This window comes from Mesocricetus auratus, unplaced genomic scaffold (genome assembly GCF_017639785.1).
Source record: "Mesocricetus auratus isolate SY011 unplaced genomic scaffold, BCM_Maur_2.0 Super-Scaffold_100691, whole genome shotgun sequence".
Taxonomy (NCBI): domain Eukaryota; kingdom Metazoa; phylum Chordata; class Mammalia; order Rodentia; family Cricetidae; genus Mesocricetus; species Mesocricetus auratus.
The window spans coordinates 35655678-35673360 of NW_024429267.1; the positions used below are offsets into that span (position 1 = coordinate 35655678).

The 17683-nt window shown below is 46.1% G+C and overlaps 1 protein-coding gene and 1 long non-coding RNA gene across 4 annotated transcripts in view; one reads left to right on the plus strand and one right to left on the minus strand.

Annotated features, from left to right (window-relative positions):
* The window catches only part of LOC110342865, a 118679-nt gene that overhangs the window by 80114 nt on the left and 20882 nt on the right, over window positions 1–17683 (plus strand). For both annotated transcript variants that reach the window (XR_005874982.1, XR_005874983.1), the window contains exon 3: window positions 14428–14582. This is a non-coding gene — a long non-coding RNA (uncharacterized LOC110342865). The remainder of the gene's footprint in view (window positions 1–14427; window positions 14583–17683) is intronic.
* Clstn2 (calsyntenin 2) overlaps window positions 1–17683 on the minus strand; it is a 565401-nt gene that overhangs the window by 11129 nt on the left and 536589 nt on the right. For both annotated transcript variants that reach the window (XM_040740356.1, XM_040740357.1), the window contains exons 10-16: window positions 14373–14539; window positions 7203–7351; window positions 5119–5342; window positions 1985–2155; window positions 1215–1360; window positions 981–1104; window positions 83–267 (exon numbers count right to left, since the gene is read on the minus strand). In XM_040740356.1, the coding sequence (XP_040596290.1) occupies window positions 83–267; window positions 981–1104; window positions 1215–1360; window positions 1985–2155; window positions 5119–5342; window positions 7203–7351; window positions 14373–14539 (1166 nt within the window). The remainder of the gene's footprint in view (window positions 1–82; window positions 268–980; window positions 1105–1214; window positions 1361–1984; window positions 2156–5118; window positions 5343–7202; window positions 7352–14372; window positions 14540–17683) is intronic.

Here is a 17683-nt window from a genome sequence, read left to right on the forward strand (position 1 = left end):
ATCCAGGATCTAGGCAGAGGAAGAACCAAGCTGATTAGCAAAAGCACCCCACCCGGAGCTCCCTTCCCAGAGAGAGGATTACCTCCATAGGGTTGACTGTAATAGTCAGTGCAGAGTCATCCCAGTCCATCTCGGCCTCTTTGGCAGCTTCAGTCTCTTGGAGAAAATGCTGGTGGGCAATTCGCACTCGGTACACACCCATGGCCACAACAAACACCAGCATGCACACCGAGATAATGATGACCACTGTGGCGATGCTCGGGACCACTGAAATATAAAAAGGTATCCAAATGACAAAATGATTAAAGCTATAACTCATCCTTCAGAAGGGCAAAAATCCAGGTCCACAATAAAAGCTTCCCTCTCATTTCCTAGCTGTAGGGCTTTGGACCCTTATCTTACTCTGTCTGGGATATACTTTTATCAAATGTGTATCAGATGTTATACTCACTCTGCTATGGTAATTGTGAGAAGTGAGGGAAATGCCTATGAGCTTCTATGAAGCACACAGTAGGCATTCAATAAATGTAGACTTTCTTCTACCCATGGCTTTTCTCCTCAAATTATAGGGAGGTCTCCACTAAGAGTCAGGCATTGTAAAATTTAGTAGGAATGCAAGTGCTCTCAGATGGTGGTACAGTATGGCATAATATGGCATGTGCCCAAACAAAACGCATGGGTAGATGACTCTGAATAGAGTTAAGTGTGTGAGGGGTTCACGGGAAGCTTCTGAGTTAGCCCTGAAATGACTGGCACGTTGTCTCAGCCCTTTGTACTGATCTCTGCCATTATGGAGTGTGTGAAACTCCTCCATTAGTTGATGGACTCCCTCTTGAAAGCAGGAGTGTTCAGAAAGAGGGTTTGTAGTTTCTCCATGGCAGGATTCCCTTCCTTAGTTCCGAGCACCTTTGGATGCTATAACTGTCTGCTTGGTGGCTGCTCTTGAGTCCCAGTGTCTGAATTGCCATTGAGTATCCTACCTGAACTGCGCTGGATACTACTCCGGGACTCAGGGTGATGGACAGACTGGAGGAATGGTGGCTGCACAATAAGGTGGTTGACGTGTTCCTTGTCAGAGACTCTGACTTCATGCAGGACACTGACCTGGGAAGAGCAAGGAGAGATGCAAGTAGGCAGTTGAGATAGTTCTCTGAATGAGTGAGGGGATGGGCAGGTGAGTTAGGCCTTCCCTAACAGTGGCAGGATACACTCACCTCCAAGTTGAACTCATTGCTAGTGTAACGCCCATTGAGTTCTGAACACTTGATCCGGAACCTCCGGGTCTCAAGGGAAGTGGGATGCCAGTTGCGGTAACGGAGGTGGTGCAGCACCTGCTCGTAGCGGCTCATGGACCCCACACCTGCACCAAGAGACCACATCTTCTATCAGGAGGCATAGAGGAAGGGGAACTGTAGGCAATCCAAGGGTAAAAGTCAGAGGGCTTATGGGTGGAAAATGAACAGAAGCAGAAGTTTCAAAGATTAAACCAATCCAAAGGATTTTCATGTAGACTAGTCTGTGATTGGAATGTTTGTCCTCAGGCTGCCAAACATGGCTGAAACATTTTCCAGGATCAAAAAGTGAAATCACGCTGGGCGTTGGTGGCACATGCCTTTAATCTCAGCACTCAGAGGCAGAGGCAGGCGGATCTCTGTGAGTTGGAGGCCAGCCTGGTCTACAGAGCGAGTTCCAAGAAAGCCTCCAAAACAATACAGAGAAACCCTGTCTCGAAAAACCAAAAAAAAAAAAAAAAGTGAAATCACTATCTTAGTTTCCACAGATTTCCAAGGAGCAAGGATATGGTACAATTTCCCCAGAGGCTGGAGTTACTCTAGAAAGTAAAGTGTAGAAACATAAGAATTTCCACTTGACCCCTAGGACTGTGCCATTTACCCTACCCCCAACTGCTGCCATACTCAGTAGTCCCTTGACAAGGCTGCTCTGAGATGCCACCATTGAGCAGAGGGGCTGTGTGAGACCTTACCATAGATGGAGTAGCCAGCCGTAGAATTAGTGGCATCCAGGTGTCGTTGGTGGAGTTCACTGTGGTTGAGCTCCAAGCACTCTTGTCTTGGATCCAAGTCCCCTCCAAGCACCAAAATGTCACAGAAATCCAAGTTGTGTAGCATTTCTTCCAAGACTGCTGATTTGGGGGCTGTAGGAAGGAGGGCGCATGAGAAACAACAGCATGAAGAGCTCTTGCTCACCATGACATCAGCCTCGCCCACTACTCAAACATCAGGTCAACTTCAAGAAGGTGGTATGAATTGGTGGGGAGAAGGTATGTGTCTCTGAAGAGCCACATAACATACTATCCAGTTCCTCATCTGAGAGACATTAAAAGCCATAGCCACAGCTTGCATTTGGGGAGAGCCAAGTGGCTCTTTATCAGTCTCTTGTAGTTCTTTTTCCATGTGGACAGTGTGTGTGCATGTGTGTGTCCTGGCCAGGCTCTGAGGATCTTGAGGAAAGAAACTTCTTTAGAATCTGGCACAGGAACTGCCATGAAGCAGCCACCACTATGATTTGCTCAAACAGAGATGGATCGTTCATTAATCATCACTGGATTCAATAAGATATAAGCAAAAGTTAATTAATAATTGATATATTAGACTAAATTAATTAGTTCATATACTCCCACAGGAACACATTAGCAAGCTGGTCAGTTTGGGGGTCCTTGCCCGATTTTGTAGCTCCAAATTTCTCAGGGAAATATCTATGTATTGGAATGTTAGACAGTCTGGCAGTCCTAACTGAAAACCCCATTTTAAGATGAAGGTGACGGCTGCTTATGAAATGTATGCTGTGGCCAGGTACAGTGCAAACATAATAGACAGTATTATTCACACCCCATCATTGGGGAAATAGATGATCAAAGAAGTGGGGAGAGTTGCCCGTAGTTACATAGGGAATAAGGGGAGGTATGAGATAGTGTTGTCCTGACCCTGTAATTGGAAACTTGTAACTTCTAAGACCAAGTCTTGAGATATTATTGGTATTTATAAAAACATGTAAAAAGATATTCAAAGGACAAGATAATTATTTTAATTAGAAAATTTCAGTGGTACCTAAAATAGTTTTATTATCATTAACTATATATTATTAGTTTCTGTGTGCCTAATTTTTTTACTTTTAGCCAACCACAATGGTTCCATGTGTTACTAACAATATAGAAAAGCACAATAATCTTCATTAACACTGAGGTCAGTCATTAACAGCAGTGAAGTGTAATATCAAATGTCTCCCAGGTGTTTTCTAACTTCCTTTCAGATAGGTCACCTTCCTCATAATATGGCTGGCAAGCCACACTAGGCAGGTGCACGGACCAGCTGCCATCAATGGCTTTCCCTATGGCACTGTCTTCCATTCCTACTTTCTTGTGTTGGAGGGACTGCTGGATTAGGAGCCCAGAGTGGAGTTATCCATGGTTGAACCCTGCAGGATCTACTGGTCTGGTTTAACAGGCAGGTAAGTCACCGCCAAGAGTGAAATCTACCGTGAGCTGAAGGGAAACACCAGGGAACAGCAACTCAGTCTGGGAGTCATTGTGGCGTTGAGCCAACATTTCCGAGGTAGTGTTGAATGAAGACATATTAGCAAACAACCAATACCAGGGGTCAGGACAGCAGTGGCTACAGAGGAGTTAAGTAGCACAGAAGCATAGAAACACGTATGTGTTGGGGCATTGGGTATGCATTATGTGTGCTCCTCCTGCATAATTATGGATGGCTGTGAGTATATGTGTGTATGTGTCAGTGAGGGGCAGAAGATGACCCTGGAACTTATCACTGTGGCCTAGTAGCAAACACAGTTAGCCCGCTCATTTAAGAGTCTCGTAAAAATGACTATTTCAACAGTAAGTGTAGAAATTTAGAAGAACTAATAATAGCTCTCGGGCACTGGGCTGTGTGCTCTGCATGCACCTCTCATAAATAGAAGGTGAACTGTGGGCCCAGTTAGCTGCTTTCTCCAGCATTGCCTGTGTGTGGGTGTCAGCTTCAGCAAAGCTCGATGCTCTTGGGCTGTGACCACTGAAGTCAGCAGGCCTTCCTTTTTCAGTCTGATTTTAGCCACAAATGAGGACAAGAGAGGAGGGGAGGTCACATGACTTAATGCACCTTGGCATGTAACTGAGAACCTCCCTGGCTGGCCAGGTGTGAAATACCAACTATTTTTAGGCTTTCAGGAGGTCTGCCCCTTGAGAACCTAATCACTGGGGACCAGGGTTGTTTAAGTCAGTGGGTAATTGGGATTATTATAGAAGCGACTCTTCAGGGACTCAGGCCTGCCCGTACCTACTAGTGCATCATTAGCAATGGCTTTGGGTGGGGGAGGGGGGTTGAAGCTGTGCTTCTGGAAGAGGCTTCGAAGGATTGCTCTCAGTTAAGCACTGTCAGGAAATGCTGAGTCCCTCTGAGTTGCAAAAGGCATCCCTCCCTTCCTCTCTACAGACTCCCTCTCTGTGGGTTTCTTTCCTTTTTTCTGCCTCCAGCATATGCTCTTGTTTTCTGTGTAACCTAGTGTTTCTTCCAGGCCGAAACTAAGCCTTCCCTCGGCAACAGCCCTAATAATGAAGCTGGTGGGAATTATAAGTTCCCCAAAAGCTTAGTCATACTGCCGAGTGAGCCCCCAGCCTTCTGCTGCGTGTATGGTAATGCGAAGCTGGGTTCTATCCTTGGCACACCTTTAGTTTTTCTTCTAATGATCGGAATAATACATAACCCACTACAGGACATTTTTGCAGTCACAGAAAATGGAAGGCAAGCAGAAACAAATTGTCTCTATGCATGCTCCTTGGGGGTCACTGCTGTTAGCATCAAGTATCTTTTCTTCCGGGCTTCTCTTTCTTACATGGCTGTGATCATGCTACATGGATACTTCGAAGTCTGCATGTCACTTATTTTCAATTATCATATAGCACAACTAACATGGGTGTGCCTACACTTCGGGAAGTTGTCTGTCCCTTTCCTGCTGATCACCTGAGTGTTTCTAGCTTTGTTTGACTTTTTTTGTATCATATATCATCCTTTCATGGGTGAGCAGTGTGGTTGCCCTGATGTATCATTTTACCAGTCTATACGGAGTTAAGGTCCGCCGTCCCCATGGCCCCATAAGCACCTGTGCCTGTGGTTCTTGTGTCCCCAGATGCCTCAGTTTTGGCAAAGGTGCTCACAATCTTGATGTCAGGGAAGAGAGTCACTCCTCTGGCACTTTCAAACTGGGCAGCAGGTCTCCAGAAGCGCTCTGTTCCCTGGAGGGTGATCTGAGGCTCGATGGCCTGCAGGACCATGATGTAGGCATCCACATCTGGGATGCTGATACACACATCTTCCCCGAAGCACCTGAGAAAACATCTCCAGTCATGGCCCTGATCAGCTGATGATTTAAACCATCCACTCCAGAGCCATGGGCAATGACTGTCACCTCCAGTCCTTGCCATGTTAGCAGTCTCTGCAGATGGCCGCACACCTTCACATTCAAGGCCACATTAGCACCCTAACCACTAACAGTGCAGGGACTTAAGAGATTGGCTCCTGGGAGGGATGGGACTTTTCTATACTAGCAACAAGTAACCACTAAAGCTTTCATTATCTTTTAGCAAAGTAATCCATGGCAACATTAATTAAAAGCAACTGCTTGCTTTTGTGCACTAGTATTTGGTAAGGGAATTGCTGTCTGGTTGGCTGTAGCCATTTTACTAAATGAGGCCCCAGGGCTAGATTCTCCTGCTGTGGCATATGCACGTGTTCTGTCTCTGTGAGGATATCATGGGGGCGTGCACCTCTTCAATGGGTAAGGGCAGAAGACTGAAGTAGTTACATTACTTTACCCTAGTGCCTGCTACATGAGTATCTGGGAGACAGTAATGATATTACTAGAACCAAGGCTTGGAAGAGAGGTAGGTGAGAATCCTTGCCCTGCTTGGTCACTCCTGGCTGGGTATTTCATTGCTCTGTACTTCAGCTTCTTATCATTACAATAGGAAGAGCAATGATTACCCTGTATTAGTAATAACTAGTTATGAAGACCTTCAAATAGCTGCTGACCAGAGCTTGCTATCCCGTAAAGTCCAAGCTTTCTCAGTAGAATCATTGGAGCCTACATGTCATCAATATTCTCCATTATCAATGAATTAGGAGACTTGGGCAAAAATAGTGAGCACTGCCTAGATCAACTGTGTGCTCTAGGCATCAGGCTAGATCCCTATAGAAGCAGCTATCATCCTGTATGCTGAGGGAAGCAGCCAACCAATGGAAGAAGGAAGGGTTAGCTCCCTGTGGAAATGGATTGTTTTCATCTATTTCATGCTCTAGGTAAATGCTGAATTTGGGTGCTACTGCAGGTGCCCAGCTCAGTTTCCTGTTGCCTTTGCCATGCCCATCCAGTGGGCTCCCCTTTCCTTGTGGTTTATGGAGAGCAGGTCTTAGGGATGGACACTGGGCAGCCTCTTCCCTCCTCTTTGCTCCAATTTGGAGCTGACTCAGAGGTGCCTACATCTAATCTCAGGCCTCTAGGTGGGAATAATCTTAATCACTCTATTCAGTGTCGCTTCCCACAGTGAGCATCTCTCTCAGGCCCAGAAATGCAGCCGTCAGCAGACCCATCCTTCCCACCCTGGGTCCTTTCTCCTGTGTTCTTCTATCCCAGTTGCTTGGTGACGCCACTTCCACCTTCTAGGAGTTTCTCTGGGGCTCCTTGCCTAGCAGTCATCTCAAGTAGCTGTCATATCTGGGAAGTGAGCTATCAAAAACTACAGTAATCTCATTAATTCAACTCTGCTCCCTGTGTACAAGAGCTATGCCTTCTCCTCCTCTGACTTACCCATAATATTTAGGAATTCTCAAAGCCAAGTTGGTTAATTTAATTGAATTTAATAAATATTTATCAAGCACCTACCATGTACTAGGTGCTATACCCTTAAATCAGACCATTTTAGACAGAGCTGTTGGAGAATTTATAGGAAATAAACCTTTCTAGGCATCAGATTAGATGTGGAATAGAACACAGAGAGGTGGGTTGGAATTGATGACACATTATTTCCCTTAAGAGAGCAAAAGGAGAGCACAGGTCCCTGAAGCATCCTCCCATAGATAGCAGAGTTGAGGGAAGTTGAATAAGGTAAGGCCTACTTGCAAAGGAACAGTCTTAAGGGACCATTGTTGCTGCCTCAACTGGGCCTGTGGCATTTGGCTTTCACTCACTGGACTTTGGAAGAGAGTCTGAGGCGCCGGACACCTGCTGTTGGGAACTGCCTGGAGTTGATGTAGGAGACCTTCTGGAGGGCTCGGTTGATGTTCCCAATGTCATCGCCTTCCATCACGAGGACAGACTGTGAAGGGTTGAAGTGATACTGGAAGACAGAAGTGGGCATCATAGGAAAGTGACAGGCATGGCTCTCTGACAACCGTGCAGCTCCACAAGGAGGCCACTACGGCCACCAAAGTTATCTCCAGAACATCAGAAGATGATGAATCGGCTATGCTCTCCACCTCCCCAGTAAGCTGTTCTACTTTCTTCCAAACTTCAGGACCTTCCCTAGGAGTTCAACCTAAGGATTAGACATCCCTGGTGATATCAGCCTGAACTACAGAATGAAAATCTGAAAACCCTGTCACAGTGTTCTTGCTAAGAGATATTTTTGTTTGGTTTTACAGACAGAGTCTCACCATGTAGGCATGACTGGCCTGGAATTGACTATGTAGACTAATAGGTATTAGCCTGTGCCTCCTGAGTATTGGGATGAAAGGTGTGAGCCACCATGCCCTGCGATAGCAAGGATTTTGTGCTATTTTCAATCTTTTACCGATATTATCACAATCTATAATCTCATAATAAACACATGAATGTATCCAGAAGACACATCCTGGCAAGGAAAATTTCTAGGTCAAAGAGTAATACATGTTATCTGTCCATGCTGGCAAATTTCTGATTGCTTGAATTGTTAACAAACACACACACACACACACACACACACACACACACACACACACACACCCCTTCCATCTACTTTAACCTCATCCGTCTGTATGCTATCAGTCTTTGGGAACCCAGCCAGGCTTATAGGTGACAAACACCAACTAACTCTAGTTTTAATTCATATTTATCTTACTACATGGAAAGGTGAATATATGTTCTCATGGGTTTAAGGAAAACTATATGCTGCTTTACCCTGACCTGACCCAAATGTCTTCAAAGCAATACTGTTGTTACATTTTGGAAACGGATGTGTCATTGTTGGTGACACTGAACCAAGTGAGTCACTGGCATGGTGGTCCTAGTCAACCGATGGGTCTTTCTTCGTTTCTTCTATCTACTACATAAGTGCTTTATTTCTGCCTACTCCTTAAAGCACCTAGCTTTCCTTATTTAGGTCCCACTAGGATTGTGTGCTTTTTCTTTCTGGTAGCACTTACAAAAGCATGGTAGTAGCGAGATTACATGGCACACTGATGAGGGATTGTCTCACTGAACACAGGGCTCTATTGACCCCTTGCTCCCAGAAGCTAGCGCTAGTGATCTGAGAACTCCTGTCAGATGGATAAGCGAATGGTTCCCCAAGCCTCCATTTTACTCCACAGCATCTCCTGTGCCCTAGCATGGCCTCCTTCTAGTCATTTGCTTTTCAGCAGAGCTTTTCACCACAGTAGCAAACCCGCTGTTTCCCCTTCCTGGGCACTGGAGAAGTGACACTTCCTACCTCCCCTGTGCCATGTGACACCTGACCAATGAGACACGAGAAGAGGTGAAGTATGATCCCCTGGGCCAAGGCAGGGATTGCCCTGTGGAGTTCTCTAGTTTTTCCCCTCCACTCTAGTGACCTTCAGCCTGTACACGGGAACTCTATGTCAGCTCCACTACTTAGTATAAGAGGAAATCACTTCTATGTGTCAGTCACTGAATCTGGAGAGTTACTACCACAATAGGTCAGCCTGCTGGAGGATGAAGTCAGCCCTTCCCAGTCATGATTCTTCTCTGAGGCTGTGTAGCGTGTCTAAGAGAAAACAACATTTGGGATTGTCATTCTAGATCCAATGCACACTATGAAGTACAATTTTGGACAGTTCCTCCCCCTTTCTGGACTTCATTTTCTCATTTAAAACATGAAGAAATGGATAGCTACCTGTCTGAAGTTTAAATGAGATAACATATAGGATGACTCTATTGCAGATGAACTACTTAGAGCTAGAAGTATTTGGGATGTTGTAGTTTTTTTTTCTTTTAGATCTGGAATATCTGCACATAAATGAGATGTTTTAGGGCTAGAATTCAAGTCTGTATATGAAATTCATTTATGGTTCATATATATCTCACCCACACTGTCTGAAGGTAACTGTATATAATATTTTTAATGTGCCTTTGGTTTGGCTTTGGTCTGTCACAGGAGACTAGCTGCAAGTTTTTCATTTGTGATAGCATGCCAGTGCTTATGGAGTTTTGTATTTCAGAACACTAGATTAAGGATGCCCACTTGATATAAAGTTTCTCGTATTTACAAAGCATTCAATATATGAAAACTTGGGTTACAGTTCCCAGTGTTGTAGTAAGTCCATCTTTGTTGAGTCTTTGCTGGTGGGGCCACTGGGCCTTTGCTGCCTTTCCTTCCCCATGCTCTAACCCTTTCTAGTCTCTCAGAGCCCAGGGTAGTGCCCCTCAGAGCCCAGGGTAGTGTCCCTCAGAGCCCAGGGTAGTGTCCCTCAAAGTCCAGGGTAGTGTCCCTCAGAGCCCAGGGTAGTGTCCCTCAGAGCCCAGGGTAGTGTCTCTCAGAGCCCAGGGTAGTGTCCCTCTGAGCTGTGACCTCTGTCCATGCCCACAGCTTCCTTGCTCTAGATTCAGGAGGTCCCAGGTAGATGTTTTACAGCCAGTCACTGGGTGTGTCTCTAGCCACTGTTTCACAGCCAGTCACTGAGTGTGTCTCTAGGCATGGATGCTTCTTCCACTCAGGATGCTCAGTCCTGAAGCCCCCACACACCAGTGGGTCACAATCAGATCTGAAACATTTTTACAAGTCATCCATTTTAGATGTGAGAAGATTTAAGGTCATCCTTCAAAAGACACTAAGAACTCTGGCCTCTCCTCTACACAGGGCCTCGGGTGCTTCACTGGAGTCTTGTGGCGCTGCTGCTGTCTGTGTGGGACCCTCAAAGACCTGGTTACTGGTTTTCCTCAGTTTTTCCACAGGGTCTAGAGTGTCACTAGTATGAAAAGGATGGTTAGCCCTGCACAGCAGGCTGAACTCTGAGTCTGGCATGAGGCTGAATGGGAAGATCTACAGGTTCATCCAGAACAGTGGTTCCCAACCTTCCTAATGCTGTGACCCTTTAATACAGTTCCGCATGCTGTGGTGACCCCCAAGCACAACATTATTTTTGTTGCTACTTTATAACTGTAATTTTACTACTGTTACGAATTGTAATCTAAATATCTGTGTCTCCCGATGGCCATAGGTAACCCCTGTGAAAGGGTCATTGGACCCATAATGGGGTCACCACCCACAGGTTGAGAAACGCTGTTCTAGAAGGATGACCAGGTAGCATTTCTTGGCAATAAACAGAGCACATGTCTCCACTGAATGCTAGCAAAGGCACAGGATTTCCAGGTAATTCCCAGCCCAAGCACAAGAACATCCTTCTAACCACAGAGCATAAAGATGGACGCTGGCCCAGCTGTCAGTATAGTTCCTGAAAGGTCAATAAAAGTCTCCATAGGCTCTCATATTTTTCTAGGTGCAGTATTCCATGCTTTGGGGATATGTGTGTAGTTATGAGGCAGACATGTTTGCACTGGCATAATCGTAGGGGTAAATGGTGTCCATAGTTTCTTAGGAATCTGTGCTGTGACCATAGCAAGCCAGGAAGATGCCAGACAGATATCTTCCACAATGGCCCCTTCTCCCAGACACTCAACTGGCTTCTTCAGCTTCCTTGCAGGTTGGACCATCAGTGAAATCCTGTCTAAAGCCTTCGTTCCTATGCTTCAGCAACAGGCTGGCTATGGCTTGTTGGGCATCTTGTTATTTCTTGATTATCTGCTATCTGCCAGCCTCTTTGATCTGTACCAAATGGCTTAGAGGGTAAAGGCCTTTGTCACCCTGAGGCCCACACAGTGGAAGGGGAAAACTGAGCCCCATAAATTGTCCTCTGACTTCCCCATGAGTAACATTGCATGTGCCCACCTCCAAATACATACGTAAATGTAGTAACAAATGAACAGAAAGGTCTACTGTGCTACAGAAGGACCTGTGATTTGTTGAGAACCCATTATGTTTGCTATAGTGATGTATATCGATATGTTTAGTAAATTAGTACATTGCTAAAAGACGCATTGTATTAATTCCATTTTGTACATGGCTTGGGGGCTGAAATATCTTGCCCGGGGTCACCACGGCAGTAAACAGTAAATAAATATTGGTGTTGAGAACAGTGTCTGGCTATGAGGTCAATGTTCTTTCTTGCTCTCCCACATTGTGAAGGTGATGATGGCAAGGATGGTGCCATGAAAATCAGAACAGGACAGTCTTCCAAAGTGGGGCTGCTCCATGGAATCTTGGAGACTCGTGGGTACAAGGCAACAGCCACCTCAACCCTGCAGAGACCGAAATGTGCTTGGGAAGTAAGCAGAAATATGCATGAGCCACAGGATGGCAAGTGGAGCAAACAGCTGGTGTGAGCCCCTGTGAGTGGAGAAGTTCCTTCAGCAAGTGACACCTCACTTCTTTGTAGGTCAGTCACACAGAAGGAGGCTAGTCACTGGCAAATCAAATGACAGCCATTCAGAAAGGACATGCCAGGGACACGCATGCAGGGTCTGAAGGAAGTTAGTTTTAACAGTGGTCAGGGCCATCTTTTAATCAGATCTGCTGGTGTGAAGGAAAGAGCATGGACTTATTTTGGACAAATCCCCAAGCCCCAGTCCCCTTGCTTTTGAAATGAGGTCATAATATTTAATTTGTTTTGAGGAGTAGAGATAATGAACATAAAACAGCCCCCAGTGAGCGCTCTGTAAACTTGAGTGTCTTATTAACTTCTCTCACAGACCTCGGGCTCTCACAAGCCATGCCTTAGGGATGGGAAAGGATAATTTGCAGTGACTTGGGTACGAGCAGGTGGGATGCTGAGAGCCTCCCCCTAGATCCCTCTATTTGTGTGACACTTAACTTAGCACCTTTTCTTTCCACAGGCTATGACTATTTGGTAGAAATCACTTTTGTTCTTAATTTATAATTCACAAATTGCTTGGATGTTAAGTCTAGCATCTTTGGGTTTTTTTTTTTCTCTCTCTCTCTGTCAAACCTGGAATTCTGCAACAGTGGCCCCTTGGGATGGTTCAATGCAGAGGGCGCATCTAGAGGCAGGCAGTGAGTTGGAGTGAGAAAAAAAGAGAGGGTTGGAGGCTAATCTCTGCAGCACTAGGTGGACAGTATCCCAAGGAAATAGCACATGCTGACCAGACCAGCTTTTCCCAGTAACATGTGATTAACATGTGTGTATGAGCATGCGTGTGTCAAAGCCATGGTAAACAATATCTGGAAAGTCAATTTTGCCTAACCATGCCTTCTGTATTCCTTCCATCTTCCCCTTCAGACCCAGTGTCCAGGGTAGGCACCTTAAACCTTCCTGCATGGCCAAGATTATTCTCTCGTGCTTGAGCTTTCAATGGCTCCTGGTGGTTGGCGGAAAACAAACAAAGACCCGCATCTAAATGTGTCTAGGACTGCCCATGGCATGGTCTTCATCCAGCTCGCTGGTCCCTCTCTTGTGCTACTATTTGGACACCCACAACACTGGCCCTGAGGTTTCTGTGCATTTCTGCAATGCTCCTAGCTCAAATTCCCAGATCTTCTTGGGAGAGGCTGCCCTCTTTCCCCTTCCTTTCTCAGATGGATTCCTACCTGTTCTTACACATTCGCCCCAGGCTTCCCCTCCTCTGGGGAGCATTCCCTGAAGGCCATTTATCCTGAATCTGGAGCTATGGAGTGAGCCTGCCTAGATTCAGTTTCGGGCTCACTGACGTAAGGATGAGGCTTGAGCACCCTTCATCCTTCAGTTCTCAGTATCTGTTTGAGAACATCAGGGTACCTTTATCAACGGGAAGGGGTATCACATACAGTAATAGTCATAGAGCATTTAGAATGAGCAGTGTCTGCCTCTCAGAGCCCTTGAGGAAATGCCAGTGCTCACTGTCAATGTAGTAGTACCCAAGCAGGTTTATTGACCCCTAGGGCCACCCAATTATCTGAAGACAATAAGCCGAGAGCATCCACCTATGTAAACTAGAACCCTATCCGTAGCCGCAATATGTCATGTTTGCTGAGATGATCACATTTTAATGAACATCACAGGTGCTCAGATCAGCAGGCCCTGCTTGCATACCCAGAGCCAGAGTCGTCAAACATCGGGTTCCTGTTAGGAACAAGTTCTGCTGGAAAACGAGTCCCTGGCTAGGAAAGGCAGGCCCATGGCAGACTGGGGACATATGGGCAACAGGAAGAGATCCTCTGTTATTGTCACCTTCCCTTGGGAAACAGCCAAGGGGAAACTACTCTGGCTTCTGTGGGCTCTAGATGCTGTCCTGGTTTCCAGGACACACTGGGTAGGCCACCCTGACTTCCAGAAAGCAGTTGGGGTCTCACCTTACATGAGCCTGTGTTGATTCATTAGGGCTCTTGATGGAACTGACCCTGCTCTTTATTCAGAACTGGGGCTCAGGACCAGAGAGAGCTTCTTACCTGTCAGAGAGAAGCTTCCCCCTCCCCCACCTTCTGGGAGATGCTTTTCTCAGAACACAGCTCAGATTTCCTGAATCACTTGAATATTTTTGTTTCACATAGGCAATAAAACCACAAATCTTTTCATGTTCCTTGTGACTTCCAGATATTGCTTGGAGGCGGGCTGGCTTCACTTTGACAATGTAAGACCTAGTGACTGTCACATCTGTTTCCAATTCTACCTCAGTCTGTCTGCTCTCTCCTTTCCTGTTTGGGTTTTGGAGTCCTAATTTTTTGTTTACATTTTATGCGTTTGAAATGTATTCTTGCCTGCCGCTTTAGTGCCTCTAGGCAAATGAATAGAAAAGTAACCAGCCAATCTGTAGACAAATGAAGTTTCGTACTTCCCTGCAGGCACACATGGGATGGCGTCTACTGTCTATGCTGGAGTACCTGATCTAGCCATTTCAGGATCCGGCAGCAGAAGTCCATCCTGGAAGTCATGGTCACTAACTGGTCTCTGCCAAGGTGTGGTCACACTTTAGCTGACCCACCATTTCTGTGAGGCTTCTCCGGAAACCATTACTTCCCAGCATGCTCAGGTACCGGGTAGCCTTCCACTCATAAATCAGTGTCTTATCCGGAGTGGCAGCGGCGCCTTCCTTACCTTTATTCCTTGCCCGAGGCTTTCCAAGGAATTAATATCCAGCCCTTCTTTGCAGGCTTGCAGACAAGAAATCACCTTCTGGCTTTCCATTTTGCCAGGACGGATCGTGAGGCTGGCGAGGCTGCCATGGAAAAACTGTGCAAAGCGTGGTTTGGCCACTTCGCCCCCTGTAAGAACAAGAAATACTATCATCTGCCTTGAGGAGACCAGGTAGGAAGCACCAGGAACCAAGGTCACTCTTACTGTCTGTGTCTTCTTTAAACCTAAGGGACAGAAACAAGCCAGTGTGTGTTTGTGTGTACACGGGCTGAGCACCGTGGGGACTAGGGTCTTCTACCATGTCCATGCAAGGTTCAAAGTGCACATGCAGCAGCTTCATCCCAAGCCACGCCCATCTCCTCCCTGCTCTCCATGCTGCTCTTGAGGTCTGCTTATAGCCTACCTCACCCAGACAGCCCGTTTCTGGTGTCTTTACTGTATACAGTCCTCCTCTTCCGTCTTTGGAGGGACTGCTTGACTTTTTGTTCAGAGAAGAAACAGAACTGAGTCCCCATCTTGATAGTTCCCAGGAGAGGTTTTGATGGCTCACGGAACACATTAGCGCCCCCTACCTCTCGTAGGCTGTTTCAGTACGAAGCTCTGGCTGCTTCTGTGGTTTTTGTTGCCTGAGGCTTGATAACAGACTGGGCATGCCTGTGAATGTCTTTCCTACTTCTTCAAAGGGCAGCTTCCCAGCAAGTGGCACTGTGGCACTTTGCTGCTCTTTGGCAAGCCAGGTGTGCCAACAAAGCCCTGTCTGTGGGTCGTGGACGCTCCTCGGGCACACAGCTCCTATATTCCTTAGTGTTCAGTATGACTTCATATGCGGTACTCCGCTTCTTTATGCTTTCCTATGGAAACTTCTTAGGTGCTGCCTATTGACTCTCTCCTGCAGTTTTACTGCATGGCTCTGTCTACTACTTGACACGGACTTGCCTGGGCTCTCCCCCCACCTGTTCCATTGCTCTCACTCTTGCTCACCCCCATCCTGTCCTCCCTGTTGCCCAGATGAGGCAAATTTCACAGTTTTTCAAGGTCTCTTAGATTCTCTGTCACTGCTCCTTCCTCAAACCTTACTGAGTCCCTGCTTCCCAAGCCCTGTCCCTGCCCTGAGACCCACTGGGCTCTAGGCTTAGGGCCTGGATCACTGTTAGTTGGTTCTCTTGCAACCTTCCACTTGACATTGCTGGCGAATTGTTTACTCGCATATGCTGTCCTTAGTAGCCTAAATTGTTATCCTCCACCTTGGCTACAAGTTTTAATCATCTGGGAATCTTTAAAAAGATAAACTGGCACCTGGTGCTTGGTCTGACCCCCTGGGGATTTTGACTTAATTGGTACGGGGAGTTTTCAGAAGCTTCTTGGGTAAAGCAGATGTGAATCCAAGGTTAAGAAGCACTGAGCCGTGAGCTTCTCCAGGTTGGGCCTTTTGCATACGCCTTATGTGATCTCTCTCCTTGATGCTACCCGCAGGCTTGCTCTTCGCAAGCTGCTATAATTTATTAGTTTAAGCCTCTCTTTCCTGGATAGCAAAGATCACTCATGCATTATTCATTTTAATGAAGACAATACTGAGCAAGTAAGTATTAGGGGCTGAGGGTTGCACCAGACACTGTGCATAAGTTGACTCATTTATTCTTCTCAAGAACACTTGGCCTCTTGTGTCCTCTTGGCATGCTGTAGTCTGCCTGGCATACAACAGACACTTTATAATTGCCTGTTGAATTGAAGCAGATGATGTGCAGAATGCCATCAGAGTCACCGTGGGCACTGCGGCTCTCTCACCCTTCCCTTCTTGCTAAGGCAGCCTGGAGGCTTTGGACATAGGCACAAGCTCCAGGGACAGAGTCTAAACAAATTTTATTACTCCATCATTGCTCCAATGATGGATTCAGGGGTGGGTCTTGGGCCAAATAAGATGATGAAGCCAATCACTACCTGGCATTCAATAAGCCATAATTATAGATCCGAGAATATGCATGGAACCAAATTTATACTACCATCGTGAGAGATGATGACTGGTAGCTTATGCATAATAGCTTCTATTTTGCTCTCAGAAGGCTTTCAATTAACTCTTGTTGTCCTTCTGTAGAGAACCCACAGCTGCATAAGCCATCTTGTCATTGGCCTAGGAGTGGTAAGGGCAAAGCAAAATGTAGGGCAGAGCTAGAGGAGTCACATGGGACCGAGTAGAACCTCAGTGGGTATCCCTACTGCTGTGTCTGGGATATCCTCTGCTATAGGAACCATCTGTCTTCATGGGTTAAACCATTTTGTCTCACAGATTGTTTCCTTGCCGCAGAAGGATTCTTTGCTTTGCAAGTAAAACAAGTCTTTCTAGTGCTTGGTTCCCAGGGAATCCCAAATAGATGTGACTCTGATGAATGGCCTGAAAGGGACATGGCTATGGGAGGACAATTTGGGGTTTTCTGATCTTGATGCTCCTCCATGACATTCACATGTTCATGCCCTAATGTTATGGCTTGGATGTCAGGTGCCCCCACCAAGAGGCTCCTATATTGAAGAGTGGGTCCCTCATGTTTGGAGGTTGGGTTTTTAGGAAGAAATTGGGTGATGAGGGCTCTGACCAAATCATTGACTTAATCCACTGAGGGATTCAAACTTTGAATAGATTGCGGGGAGGCAATAGAAGCATGGAGAGTGAGGCCTCTTTGAAAGATGCAGGCCATTCTATTGGTCCTCTGGAAGTCCTAGGAACAACCTGACTCCTCCACACCCTTCTGGCAGGATGTTCTCCCTCCACATGGCCCAGAAACAATGGGGAAGGCTGGTTAGGGACTGAAGGTTCTGAAGTCATTGAACCAAGATAAATCCTTCTGTACACGAGGATTTTATTTTTACTTGTATTTGTCATATAAACAAAATGTGTGGCTTATAATCATGTGAATTGATATCTAGAGATCTTTTTTGGCCTATAGAAAAGAGGTCTGAGCATGAATCATGGAGGTGCTATCCAGATGACCGCCTGTTTCCTGCCCTGGCTCTATCTTTGATCAGTAGAGTCAATGAGTATCGCCTACTAGGTGTGACCTGTGTACCTCACACCATGTGCAATCTCAACATGCATCATCTCCTTGAATCTTCATAACCACCCTGGAAGATAGGCAATCATTATATAGGCACTCCTATATAATAAAACTTAGGCTTGAAGTTGTAAATATATATCCCTTCAATCTGAGTACACCATCTATTATCTAGTCTGCCTCATAATCTTACTCAGAGGCTCCATCTCAAAGGCCAATATCTGTGAC